The following is a 14848-nucleotide window of genomic DNA, read 5'->3' on the forward strand; positions in this document are numbered from 1 at the left end:
ATATTAAATATTGCCAACAAATTACATAATGAAACCATTAGCTTTCTTTAGTGATGGGCATCTATCCAGCTTGGCTGAAAGTTTGAGAACATTAAGCTCCTGGATACCTACAACAAATAATTCAAGCTGACATTTTCCTATATTCAGCACTCTCATTGTCATCAAGTATTTCGTTTCTTAAATCCCTGCCATAACAAAGCTTGAATTTTATTTTTATGACTAATTGATCTATTAATAAAAGTCTTCTTAAAAGACGATAGGACTGCTGGTTTTAATCCTGTGTCAGTACTGAGTTTCTGATATCAGGTCAGTAGACTGAACACAACAATCAGCTTCACAGCTCTTGGTTAAAGAGTGAAAGTGGTTCAGGATTTCTACCATTGATTGGTACTCAATGACTTTTGCTGGAAAATGTATGGATATTGGAATCCAGATTTTTCATAATTTTTTTTCATTCATGTAAGCTGTGTTGGCAAGGCCAGTGTTTATTGTCTATCACTAATTGCCTTTGAAGTGTAGCTTTGGGGGTCGGGAGGTGAGTTTCTTGCCACAAAGTTCCCAGCCACTGTGCTTTTCTAGGATAGCCACAGTATGTATATGCCTGAACCCTTAAGTTTCTGAGCAACTTTGCAGTCCCAGAATGTTGATCTTGCAGGATACAACAATTGTAATGCTTGTTGAAGACAGTCATTGCCTAGCACTTGTATGGTGTGAGTGTCACTTGTCACCAATGACCAAAGGTTGAAGGTCATCTGAGTCTTGCTTCATACAGTACCTAAACAATCATGAACGGTTCTGAACACTGTAAATATCTGTAAACATCCCCACTGTGACCTTATGATGGAGGATGGTATTGATGATGTAACCAAAAGTGGATTGGCCTAGGGCATTACCCCAAGGAAATACTGCAGCAATCTGCTGGGGCTGAGATGATTGGCTTCCAACAATTGTAACCATGTTTCATTGTGCAACACATGACACCAATACACTCTGTCAAAAGCTGCTTATGCCAAGGACGGTTACTGTCACACCAATGCTGGAATTCAGCCCTTTAGTCCATGCTGGACCAAGGTTGTAATGAGGTATGGGGTGAAATGCCCTTTGAAGAAGCTAACAGGGGGGGTTGCTGCAGAGCAACTGCATTTGATACCACTGTCAATGGCATGTTCCATCATTTTTCTGATCACGGAGAGAAAACTGAGTGGTATCGGTTGATTGGATTTGTCCTACTTTTTGTGGACCGGATATACCTGGGAAATTTTCCCCATTTTGAGGTCATTACCAATGCTGTTGCTGTACTGGAATGGCTTGGCTAGGAGCACAGTATAAGTACAGCAATCCAGCTGAGATGTGGTCAAAGCCTTTGTTGTATCCAGTGCCTTCAGCTGTTTCTTCATACCATACTGGATGAATCAAATTGGTTGAAGATTGGCAACTACATTGGTAGGAACCTCAGGAAGAGGCCAAAGTGAATCACCCACATTACACTTATATCTGAGAAAGGTTACACATCTTTAGCCTTGTCTTTTGTGTTGAAATACTGGGTCACACTATCATTAAGACTGGAAATGCCTGTGCTGTTCTTGTTAGTGGCCAAAACCATTGATGACTGAATGTTGATAGGACTCTGAGGTTTGATCTGCTCTGATCTGATGGTTGTGCTTAGCTCTATCTATCACATGTTTCCTCTATGGATTCCTGTGTCGAAGCTTAATCAGCTCAACACCTCATCTTTAGGTGTGCTGATATTGCTCCTGGAATGGTCTACATTCGTCATCAAATCAGGGTTGGCTATCCAACTTGATAGAAACGGTCCTGTGATGGTTATGCCAGTCTATGAGGTTATAAATTGTGAATAAGGTTCTGTCACTGCTGATGACCAACAGCATCTAATAGGTGCTAGTTTTAATCAATCTGAATCAATCCCAACACATGGATAGTGTCACACAGGAGAATGGAGTCTACAGAACATGGAACATTACAGCACAGTACAGGCCCTTTGGCCCTCAATGTTGTGCCGACCTGTGAAACGAATCTGAAGCCCATCTAACCTACTCTATTCCATTCGGTGGCTCAGTGGTTAGCACTGCTACCTCACAGTATTAGGGTCCCAGGTTCGATTCCAGCCTTGGGCGACAGGCTGTGTGGAGTTTGCACATCCTCACCATGTCTGCGTGGGTTTCCTCTGGGTGCTCTGGTTTCCTCCCACAGTCCAAAGATGTGCAGTTCAGGTGTATCGGCCATGCTAAATTGCCCGTAGTGTTAGGTAAAGGGGTAAATGTAGGGGAATGGGTGGGTTGTGCTTCGGTGGGTCGGTGTGGACTTGTTGGGCCGAAGGGCCTGTTTCCACACAGTAAGTAATCTAATCTAATCTACTCTCTGAGTAAAGTAACTAGAATCTATCTTCAGTGTGAAGGTGGAACACCATCAAAGACTGTGCAGTGATCATTCCTTTCAAAACTGTCATAAACAAATGCACCTAATAAAAAGTGAAGTAGTTTTTTTAAAAAGCTCTTGTTAGTTCTTTCAGCATGAGCTGCAGGCATATTTTGGCAAGAATGTTCTTCAGGACTTAGCCAGCAATGGTCTTCTTGATAATGGACATTCAGGTTCTTCACCCAGTGCCATTGGTGTCTACAGTGCATCTTCCAAGTTCAACAGAGTGGAACACTGTTTCATCAGCTGTAAGATTTAGTAGCTGGAAACCAGGAGATTACCCATGTTTGAGAATATGCCATGGAACTTCCTAGAGTCCAGAGTCAATGTTGAGGACTCTCAGGATCACTTGCTCCATAATAGTGTACCACTGTTCTACCACTTTTGGTGGGTCTGCACTGATGATGAAACAATGCATGTTGATGGATGATGGTAGAGGCATTCACTGTAAAGTATAGTGCAGAGATTTGACTAGTCTTTGAGACAGTTTTTCAGAATGTTAGCATTATTTGGTGAGGATGACATTATAAGGTCAACATGTGTCTTTGTAGCTTTGATGCCAGGTGGTCCATCTGTTGTTATTTGTATTGAACTTTTCTGTAACAGTTTCATGTCAGTGGCTTCCCAGGCCATTTCAGAGGGTCATTAAGGATCGACTAGATTGGTGTGGTCTCATGTCCCGTATAGACAGACAGCAAGTTTCCCCCGAAGTGAAATTATGAAACTGAAAGGTTTTCATGACAATCTAAGGTGAAAATAGGAACAGGGAACAGGACAAGGGTATTTAATCCATCAAGCTTGCTCTGCCATTTAATAAGACCATGGCTGATTTGTTTAGAAACTCAAATCTACTTTCCCACCTCCTCCTAATAACCTTCACCCTTTTCTCCTACCAAAAATCCATCCAGGTTAACCCCAAAAAAATTCCAAAACTCTTCATCCATTATAATTTAAGTACTCATAATGTTTATGAGAAAAAAAAAAATCACCTCCTCTGTTTTAAATGGACCACCCCTTACTTTTAGTCAGTGACCCCTAGTCTCCCAGATGAGGAAACATCCTCTTCTCAAAACCCCACTCATGACGCCTTAGGTTACATTTCAATCCGGTCACCTCTTCATCTTCTGATCGTTAGCAGATAGCCTGTCAAACTTCCCTCAGAAGACATCCTGCCCATTTAAGATTTTGGTCTGGTAAACCCTCTCCAAACCCTTTCCAAGGGATTATATCCTTTTTCAAATAAAACAAAAACTGTACACATATTGTATACATTACTGAAGAGGCCACATCTGCAATACACGACTGAAGCATGACCTCACTACATTTGTACTCAATTCCCTTCACAATAAATTATAACATTCTATGAGCTTGCTAAATTATTTGCTGTACCTATACACCAGCCTTTTTGATTCACGTGCGAGGTGACACAGATCCTTCTGCATCTCAGAGCTCTGCAATCTCTCACCATTTAGCTATTATACATTGTTTTTATTTATCCTATGAGAACTGATAATTTCACAATGACCTCCATTTGCCAGGTATTTGTCCATTCATTTAACTTGTCTATAATCTTTTGCAGCATCCTTCTGTCTCCTTCATAACTTACTTTCCTAATAATCTTTGTATCATAGTAAATTTGGTCAACATAGAAGTCTTTCATTCAGGTCAGTCATATAAACTGTAAACAATGAGATCCCAGCATCGATTACTGTGCGATATCACTTGCTATATCCTGCCAACCAGAAAATGACCAATACTGCCTACTGTCTCTTCTTCTTAGCCAGTCAAGATGCCAAGAAGCTATCCTCTACACCATGACTGTTTATTTTTCCCTCTAACCTTTAATGTGCCACTTTATCAAATGCCTTCTAAAAGTCTAAATATACAACATCTATGGTTTACCTTTAACCGCAGCATGTACTTTCTCAAAAAAGTTCCAATCGATGGTTAAATATGATTTCCTTCCCACAAAACCAAGTTGATTCTGCCTGATCACTTTGAACTTATCTAAATGCCCCTCTATAATGTCTTTAGCAATAGGTTCTAATGTGCAATTTTCCATTTTAATGGAGTCTTCACTGAATCTAAGAAGTTTCAGAAAATTAAAACCAATGCATCAAATATCTCTCTCATCACTTCTTTTAACACCATAGTTTGAAATTCATCAGGAGCCAGGCATTTCTCAGCTCCAATAACTTACTCAGTACCATTTCTCTGGTGACTGTAATTTATCGCTGGGTCTGGGAGAAAGTTACCCACAATATGAAGGGATCTGTTTTCTAATTAATCTCATTGTGATCCAGAGGGTGGGTGAATAAAGATGAGGAGCCCATGCATCCCTTCTCTCCCAATGAACAAGTTGGAGCCTCTGTCTGGAACCATAACAAATTGGGGAATCTTACTTGGGAAGGACTGGTCATAACCTCTAACCTTAATCCTGCAAGTATTCCTCCATTGATTTCACCCCTAAAACATTAATTTGCATGTGATTGCTCAGTTCATGTTCCTAACAACAGTCAATAAAGTTATTATGCAAACACTTGGTTTTGATGGCATCTCAACCAGAAGTCATTCTCACATTTTGTAATATTTTTATAACAAAAGATGACCTTATAACAGCTGAGGCATAAAAGGTGACAGACAGCAAAACATTAAATCATTGCCTGCTCATCCCAACATAAAAGAAGCAGTGGAGTACCTGGGTGAGTTGTTATAAGAGGAGCACTGTATGGAGGGATAGTAAGAGATAGGCCAGCCACATACTTGTCATTATACTCTGCTTCTATTCTTTCTCATTATTGCATCAGACTTTAAGTAGTGCCACAAAAACCTCAAATTACTCATCTTACAGAAAGTGAAATGTGAAGTCTGTCCCTTGTCATTTTAACCTCTTTCCTTTGCCTAGATCTGTTTGAAGAAATGGAAGTAAGGTTTTCAGTCCCCTTTACATCTGGCTGTGCCAGCACTTCAGTATATGTGCCATCACTCAATCGCTGCCTTTCAATTACCAGCGCTGAGACATCTGAGGAAGAACAGAATGTGTCATAGAAGACTGTATTGAGCTTAACAACAGCACATGAATAAGCAGGAATAGTTGGCACTGCAAGTTAGAGAGTGAGGTGTTGCTGACTGGAAATATTCTCCACCGCATCCTTCCACCCCCACAACCCGACTCCCCAGGTGAAGAATTTAGAGGTCCAATAGTCAGAGATGAGCTTTCAGAAGGCGAATGCTTGCACAGTATCAAATTTACATCTAAGTACTAAGGAACACGCAAGAAAGCTGACTAAGCAGAGGCATCCATTACCGGAATGAATGCTAATGCAAAGGATGGCTTTTGGAGTGTGGGGAAATTTCAGCTAGATCTTCATTAAAAAGAACCCTATGGGTCACTGGTACTTTCTCAGTGGATTTTCAGACTGTTGCCTCTGAGGCTGCAGCATCAGAACTGGGAGACTCGTCTGGCTCCAGAATGACAGTTGAAGATCTGACTTTACTGATCTCATGAATACTGCACAACTTTTTCCTCCAGGGATAAATGGCTATAAGAAGTACAGCAGTCCAACAGAAATTAATAAGGATGATGCTTTCCCTCTTATGTAATAAACAAAAACATGTGAACGCCACAGATCTGAAATAAAAGTAGAAATTGTTGGAGAAACTCAGCAGCTCTGGCAGCATCTGTGCAGAGAAAGCAGAGTTAACATTTTGGATCTAGTGACCCTTCTTCAAAATCTTAAATGTTAACTCTGCTTTGTCTCCACAGATGCTGCCAGAGCTGCTGAGTTTTCCTAGCAACTTTTCTTGATTGCAGCAAAACTAGCCTTGAACACCACCTCCATGATCTAAATATTGTTAAAATATTTGGGTTGGGCAGGTTTACACAAGGTGTAAATTACTCATTCCTGGTGAAGGGGTTTTGCCCAAAACGTCAATTTTTCTGCTCCTCGGATGCTACCTGACCTGCTGTGCTTTTCCAGCACCACACTCTTGGTTCTCATCTCCTGCATCTGCAGTACTCACTTTCACCAAGGTGTAAACTACATCAATTCACACTGCATCAGATGAAGGCCATCTCAGTTCAAACAGACCCATGAAGGATCGTAATAGAGGGAGAGCCATTTCCAAGATTGTTGATATGTTTGCAGTACTTAGGAGAAGACAAGAATAAATTAAAGAGTTCACACCTATGCCAAGGTGAAGCAAAGTGATAACAGCTTGGCTTTTGATTAAAACTACTGTTGTTGACAAGATTTAAAAGCTTTTTTTGTATGATTAGATTACTTACAGTGTGGAAACAGGCCCTTCAGCCCAACAAGTCCACACCAACCCTCCGAAGAGCAACCCACCCAGACCCATTTCCCTTTTCACCTAACCATGGTCAATTCACCTAACCTGCACATTTTTGGACTGTGGGAGGAAACTGGAGCAAACCCACGCAGACATGGGGCGAATGCACAAACTCTACACAGACAGTTGCCTAAGGCAGGAATTGAACCCGGATCTCTGGCAATGTGAGGCAGCAGTGCTAACCACTGTGCCACCATGCCACCCATACCATAGAAAGAATGAGAGCTGTGCATTGTGTAGCGTGCAGGCAAAACTGTATATCTTTGGTGGGAAGGAGAGGAAACCCTCTCAGGATTGGCAACAGAACATTTAGATGTTATAGTGGAGAAAAGAATTTCAATATCATTATGATATCAGTGACTTTTCATGGCTCTTAAAACAGTCCTTTATAACAGATTCTATTTATTGCTCATTTTTAGAGAACAGTAAAGGTCAAAAGGAAGACATTTCTTATGCTTGAAAGAAGCACTCACCTGCCTTTGTTCCATAGCCCGACAAAACGTTCTGCTTGTATTTATCCAATTCCTCTTCTGAAAAGTATCAAAGCTGCTTCCAAATGCTCTCAAGCAGTGCATTCTATATCATAGGAACTCACTGTGCAAAAACATTTTTCCCAATTTTGCTTCTTCCTCTTTTGTTAGTGACATCAAATAGCTCTTTCGGCTTGTAGAAATGCCCCTGTTAAATCTCTCGGGTGAAGGTTTCAGTGGATAGGTGTCATTTTATGCCCACTACAGCCTGGCTGCCCAATGCTGTTCCTCCTCTTTGTTTAGGAAGGAAAGGAAGAGAGGCTGATTCAAAAAGTCCTTGTTTGTGTAGGGGTTGAGCTGGGTTCTCCCGAAGTGAAGAAATAGTGAAGGTGAAAGATTTTATAAAGCTTTCAGTAACCTTCACATGGCTCACTGAATAACTGGTGAAAACTCTCCTGCTTTCACTCAACAACTTCCAATCTCCCTCAACACCACCACCACCACCACCACAAAACTCTCAGCCCACCTGTTCAATAACTTTCCAAGGCTCCCCACACAACCATCCCCAATTTTCACACTGGTATCACAAAATTACCTCAGGCACTAAAATGGGATCACATCGGGAATAGGTTTGGGAAGTGCTGGCCTAGAGCCTTTTCTGCAGTTACTGCTGAGCACAAATGATGGAAGATGGAGTGTATGATGTTAACAAGTTATTCCACCTTTACTTAAGTGCCAGAAATGACAGTGAAAGTTTAAGTGAAAAGGTACCAAGGAGTTGGTATACTGATCCATCCTTCCACCTGAGGTGATATTAAGATCAAGCAATACTGTACTTGGCAGACAACCCAAGTTGAAGTTTAGCTAATGTATACACCTAGAAAGAGCCTCCAAAACTGGAGTATTTTTGGCTCCCATTTGAAGAGTAATTAGGCAAGAACCGTGCTGCAGGACACACTAAAGCTTGGGGGAGCTGCTACCAAGGCGCAGTGGGGAAAGACCACTGTCTGAGGTCCTTGTGTGCAGTTATTGGACCCTCCCTGTGCCTCAAATACATGCAAATATAATATGTTTCAAGTAAGAAATGCCTTTGATTTGTTTTGATAGAGTGAAACTCCAACATTTGTTTGTTTCCTTGATATGCTACTGTACAGAACAGAACTGCATGTGTGACTGTAAGGTATATTTTATGAATAAAGTATATTTTTGATATTTAAAAAAAAAGTAATTAGGCAAGAACTAAAAAAGGCTCTTGTACTTTTGGGAACTCTATTGCAATGTTAAAAAGTGTCTTCCAAAGATGGGAAAAGAACAGGGAGAACAAAGGAAGAAAGGAAGTGCTATGTGTGTTTACAGGGCGAGCCCCGTACCCGCGGGTCCGGCTTTCTGCAGTTTCAGTTACCCGCAGTTTGCTGCAGCCCAAACATGTTACAGGAAACCTTCCAGAACAGGGACCAGGGGGCTGCTGGGATGGTACATTTCCTATTTAAATTAATGGGTTTGCATAGGGGTGGCTCAGTGATTAACACTGCTGCCTCATAGCACCAGGGACACAGATTCAATTCCAGTCTCTGGCGACTGTCTGTGTGGAGTTTCACATTCTCTCCGGGTGATCTGGTTTCCTCCCACAGTCCAAAGATGTGCAGGCCAGGTGAATTGGCCATTCTAATTTGCCCATAGTGTTAGGTGCTTCAGAGGGTTACTGTTTGGGAGGGACAGTGTGGACTTGTTGGGCCGAAGGGCCTGTTTCCGCACTGTAGGAAATCGAATTTAATCTATCCATGGTTTCAGGCTTCCGCAGTAAGTCTTGCAACGTATACACCGCGTGTCCAGGGGGACTACTGCATTTAGTTCAACATTTGGATGGGTGAGCATATTGGTGCTGCGCTGTCCTTTTAGACTCCACAAGCAGTGAGCCACTCCTCATACACTCACACAAAGCGAAATTTGTCAATTATCCAGCTCCAATTGTTATTAGCAAATTGGGCACTTTTATTCCATGATTGTTGTAACTGAAAACATCTTAAAACATCAAAGGATTTTCTCTCTGAGACAAATATATTAAAGTGGACTATAGATAAATAAAGTAGCAACAGCATTCGGAAGTTTAAGGAAATGTATACAAAATCATTCTGTATTCCTAGATCTAGTTATCCCATTGTTCCACAGTCACTTTTCATCATTGGCTGCTGGTCTTGTACTGAGCAAATATCATTCAGCTGTGCTTTTTTTCCCGCAGATTTGTTTATCTTGAGCGCTAGGTCAGCCATTCGACAGATCCCTGGATCTTCTTTCAGAGCAAGGGTTAGAGCTCATCTCAAGACAGAGCGATAGTGAGTGGATGTGTTTGAACAGGCAAAAGGGCAGGTCAGCCTGTTTGAACCTCACAGTGAGGATAACGTAACAAGCAATCCATCACACCTGCCCCATTCAACACAGACATTTCTTTAATCAGAAGTACTGTCCATCTGTTAACTGCTTTAAACACATTATTTGTCTTCCAAATTTATCTATTTCAATGAGCTGCTTGGGAGGCTGGAACCCTGCTTCTTTCTCCTCCCCCCGTATTTTAAAAGGCTTTGATGGACTGTGCTAAATTTTAGATTAATCAAATGGGTAATCAAAAATTATTTTGTTCAGGCCGCACATGACACTCACCACACACTAAGGACATCCTTTGTAGATCATGCTCTGCAACTGAGTGATGGGCAGCATGGTGGCTCCATGATTAACACTACTGCCTCATAGTACCAGGGGCCTGGGTTCAATCCCAGCTTCAGGTGACTCCCTGTGGGTTTCCACCGGGTGCTCTGGCTTTCCTCTCACAATCTAATGGTGTGCAGGTTAGGATGATTGGCCAAGGGAAAGGTGGGATTATGGGTATAAAGTGGGGGCTGCTTCTGGGTGGGATGCCTTTTTGAAGGGTCACTGTGGACTTGATAGGGCGAATGGCCTCTTTCCACATTGCAACGGTTTTATAATTGCCAGGCTGAACAAGGCTGTCACACCAGGAGAAGGTGAAGACTGCAGATGCTGGAGATTAGAGACAAAAAGTGTGGTGCTGGAAAAGCACAACCGGTCAGGCAGCATCCTAGGAGCAGGAGAGTCAACGTTTCGAGTATAAGCTCTTCATCAGGCGAGATATACACCAGCAGTTCCAGCTACAGCCAAATCACACAGGCAACGTGTACAGAACTTTCAAATTGCAGTGATGGAGGGAAAGTGCCATTTTACCATCCCAACACTGCAGCAAACAATTTACCCAGTGTGTGACTACATTTACCCACAGCTCACTAAGCAATTTCCATTTCCAACATACCCTCACCACTGCCTGGCAGCTGCAGCTCCACCACCACTTCAAGCAAACCATCCCAGATGTACCGAGTTTACTGCAACTGGAGAGCATGAAAACTGATGAGAAGCATAACATTGTGTCCTAGAGCAATCCCAGATCACAGTGTAACACAAGAACTCACACTCAACACAATACACTCGATACTCACTTCATCAAGTTTAATGCTGTTTCAATACCAAAAAATAAATAAATGTGCATTAAAACATGTATATCACATTTTTAAAAAATGTTAAAGAGGTGATTTTCTGCCTCTACGCTCTCAGTGGAAAGCCTCATCCATTTCAAAAATTCAGGCATGAGTTATATGATGCCATAAGACAATAACAAAGAAATTATGCACAGTGCACATCACAATTTCCAATATGAGATCCATTCGGTGATACTCCCTCACTGAAATGTCATGCTGGAAAATTACCTCTTGGAGCCAGAAAGGATCATAACAGATGTCATTGCATCAACAATACTTTCACTGAAAGCAAATAAGCAAGACAAACTTTGTCCATCGCAGAAAATACATTTCAAAATACACCTTGCACCACTTGTGATTGTGTTCTTGATGTATATTAATGCTTTAATTTTCCTGCGTTCTTAGGTTCTCCTTCTCTGCTAATGTTACTGAACAGCACTGAATTGATGAATGTTGGTTTTGTCCAAATAATGAAGAACATTTTGTTATTAGGTAGTAGATTAGTCAAGTGATTGGGAAAGTTTAGTGCCTTGGAATAAGGCATGAAGGTAATTTAGCAGAAAAGAAGAATTTCTTCTGAACTCGTTTGTATTCCAAAGACCTATCTTTAAGGGATAGGTCTCAAACCTGAGTTTCCCTGAGATTTTGGCAGATAGAGAAAGCATTTGGAATGGGGGATCCATTTCCCAATTATTTACATAAATTCCCCTTTCAGCTATTAGGAATAACATCAGTGAAGATTGGAGCAAGTCTTTGCATGAAGTCACTGTGTAGCAAGTTAAGAAGGGAGGGAACAATAACACCAATAAATAAAAATGATTCCAAGATTGAAAATGCCTGAGCTTAGTGTGACTAAATTTATTTCTGTACCCTGACATTTTGGAATTGTTGCCATTACTATCACTTTCAAAATGCCCTCCTCATCTACTCCGAACAGTGAATTAATGGTTTGGCTTATTTCTCTCAGCATTCTGAGGTGGCTTCTGTGCTTGAACAGTGACAAGAGAAGTGGAGGAGATTTCCAGACTAAATAATGTCAAAATAAATGGCAGTGACCTTGTATTAGAAAGCCACATATCCATGTCAATTATTCTTCTGCTCACTATCCTCCACCCTCACAGTATTGCACATTTTCCAGGTGATCCTGATCACCCTTCCTTTCATTCCATTACACGATACCCCATGGAGGAAAAAAACACAAGCACCAGATCAGAAGCACTTCATCCTGCAGTCGGCCTTGGTTTTTATTCCCTGCTAGGATGGCGTAAATTCTTGAGTGTCCAAGGCTCAACTGGTACTCAGTTTGCCACTTTTACAAATGTTATTTTCTCTGCAGCAGGCACTATATGATTTGAGCTGGTTTTGAAGAAAACAAGATGGCGACCTGTGAATGGAAGAGAAGTAATACCTGGTCATAATTATACTCAAGTGAAAAAGGAAATCCTGAACTGCTGGAGTCCACTCCAGTTTGTTTCAGGAAAGCTAATCAAGGTAATGCCAAATGATAACTTTCCTTCAAATGTCCACATTAATTAGATGGAACTTTGTTTTCAAAACTTCCTATTAAATTACAGAAGCAGCATATTATGCTGACAGACAAACACCTATTATGGTAACTGCTAGACTGGTTATCCTTCTGCAGCTCCTAAAAGTAATTAAAGCCATCTTTCAGGAGAGTGTCATTTGCAGATTTCATCGGTGCCTGGTGTTTTCACACCCTGACCTCATACAAGCTGAACTGAACTCCCACTCGCATTCTCCAACAGCTGGACTTGATCCTAGCCTGTGCTGTCAGCAATCACTGGAGCATTCATCAAGATATGACACAGAAATATAGATCAGTAGTTCATCCAGTTCACCACTGGAATGCACACTGTGGTTTGCTGTGACCTTTTTTTAAGCTAAACTCCTGTCCCTCTCTATGTGAAGAAGTGTACTGCACAGCACTTTTCTCTTTAGAAATTCTCACATTTCAAGACAGTCCATAATCTAAAAGTTTTCTTAACATTGGTATTTCTTTTTCAAATAGTTATAAAACAGTCAGTTCCTTTCGAATTTGGACGTTCTAGAAGTTCCTCAAGTATTCAAATTATTGTTAACCATGCTCATGGAAACAAGCCTCAATTTAAGACTGTCATGATACTGTGCAGCTTCACATTTAAAAGTAATAAAGTAAGAGTGCAAGAAGTGGACATGGCAAGGATTCCCCTGAGGGTTGTCACCAATGGATTTATCTTTCACTTTGAATCAGCAAGACCAAGGAAGGAAATGAGGAAGGTAAGATCTCTTTTATAGAATGAGAAATAGAACAGTTAAATGGGTTATCATCTGGAATCTCTCATAAGTTAAAAAAACTAGTGAATTGGAGGTAAACATAACTCTGTTTATAACTCTGACCAGGCCAATATTCTCACTACATTTGCCTCCAATAGGACAACTTGTTGTCATCATATTAGATTTTGTCTGTACTGTAATAAGGCTTACCTGTCCAAGTTGTCTGGTTGGTCAGAACAAAGGCATGGCACTGAGAATGGTTATCACATATCTCCTTGGCCTCATTAAGGTCGTAGACTGACAGCAAGCAGCCTTCATGGTGATAAGATGGCCAGCACCGATAATTTTCATCTAGGACAGCAACATTGGCTAACTGTTTGTACTCTGCAAACCAAATGAATAAATGAGCTTAACATCAATGATTTATGAAGCATACTGATCTGCATAAACCTGGTGAAACACATCCTGACTTTCTATTGTGAACAGTGAGGCAACCACACAAACTGCATTTTATAAATTCACCTTTTTATTTTAGTTTTGGTTTTTGCTCTTACTCTCTACTCCTATAAATCTTGCGAATTTCACCTCCCAACATGTCTTACCTTCTGGCGCTCTCCAACGAGAGAAATGCCACAAATTAAGTGCACATACTCAAGGAGCTGGCAATTCTGAGGAGCTCACGAATCTTCATGATGCGCCCACTATCCATAGGAAGGCGAGTTGTCCTACTCAACTTCCATATCAGAAAGGTATGGCAAACAACCAATGATCAAATGGTCCAGCCATTATAAACAAATTACCTGTGAGAACACACTAAATCCATTCATGCATTGTGAAATGTAAACACAGTCCTAAATTCCTTCCAGTTTTTATATGAGCTATTTTCCAGCAATGGTATGAGTGTCCACCTTAAGCATGCAGGCACTTAATTCAAAGATTAGTTTAAGGCTTGAACATCAGCTCCCACTTCTCTGATATGCAGTACATCAGATCTGGACCACGTTCCATTTAAAGAGTGTGTCCAAGGTTGCTACACAAGGTAAGTTAAATGATGCAATGCGTGACAGTACAGTAAGGTTAAGGTCACTGTATTTCAGCTAATTTTCAATCTTCTTTCTCATCTTCCCTTGCCAAACCTCCCCCGCCAACCAGAAGAAAACATTACTCTGCCACTGCCATGTATGTTCGCTTGATCTTTTCTATCAATCATTGTATATTTATTTCCATTTACTGGCAACAATTCCTTGCTCAACGGGTCATGATTTATCAGGCATAACTAGATGATGAGCACTTTCTACCTAATGAACCCCCTAGTGTCTGCTAACAGACCATCCTTTTTTAAGCCCTTTTCCAATGCATAGTTAGTATGGTTGGTCAGGTGGAATGACTAAGATATGCGAATGGCTGGCTACAAACCTTCTACAGTTTGACATGTTTGTTTTAATGTCACTGAATAAAAGAAGCCATCAAACAGAAAACAATACAACATGATGAGTTGCATTTGCAAGGTGCTACTGCTCAGTATGTCAAATCCTGGCCTATCAATGGGTAAAAAGAAACTTGTCATTTATTTTTATGATCTCCAGACAGAATCTAAAATACTTCTGCTGACAGCAAATTTTGACATTTCCTTGAGTGCTGCAGTTTGATTTTTTGGCTTTTCAGGGCTCCTTATTCATTCAACCTGACTTATTTATTAGAATATGCAGTCATTTAGCAACAATACCTCGCATATTTTTGACGAAAGGGGTACTTGGACACACACTGAAGCAGAAT

General features: G+C 41.0%; 1 protein-coding gene across 1 annotated transcript in view; it reads right to left on the minus strand.

The window, feature by feature from the left end:
• Nucleotides 1-10747: 10747 nt before the first annotated feature.
• Nucleotides 10748-14848, minus strand: part of pkdcca (protein kinase domain containing, cytoplasmic a) — a 56755-nt gene continuing 52654 nt past the window's right edge. The window contains exons 6-7 of the mRNA XM_072580691.1: nt 13283-13456; nt 10748-12182 (exon numbers count right to left, since the gene is read on the minus strand). Coding sequence (XP_072436792.1) covers nt 12097-12182; nt 13283-13456 — 260 coding nt within the window. The 3' untranslated portion in view covers nt 10748-12096. The remainder of the gene's footprint in view (nt 12183-13282; nt 13457-14848) is intronic.

Source organism: Chiloscyllium punctatum, chromosome 11 (assembly GCF_047496795.1).
Source record: "Chiloscyllium punctatum isolate Juve2018m chromosome 11, sChiPun1.3, whole genome shotgun sequence".
Lineage (NCBI taxonomy): Eukaryota > Metazoa > Chordata > Chondrichthyes > Orectolobiformes > Hemiscylliidae > Chiloscyllium > Chiloscyllium punctatum.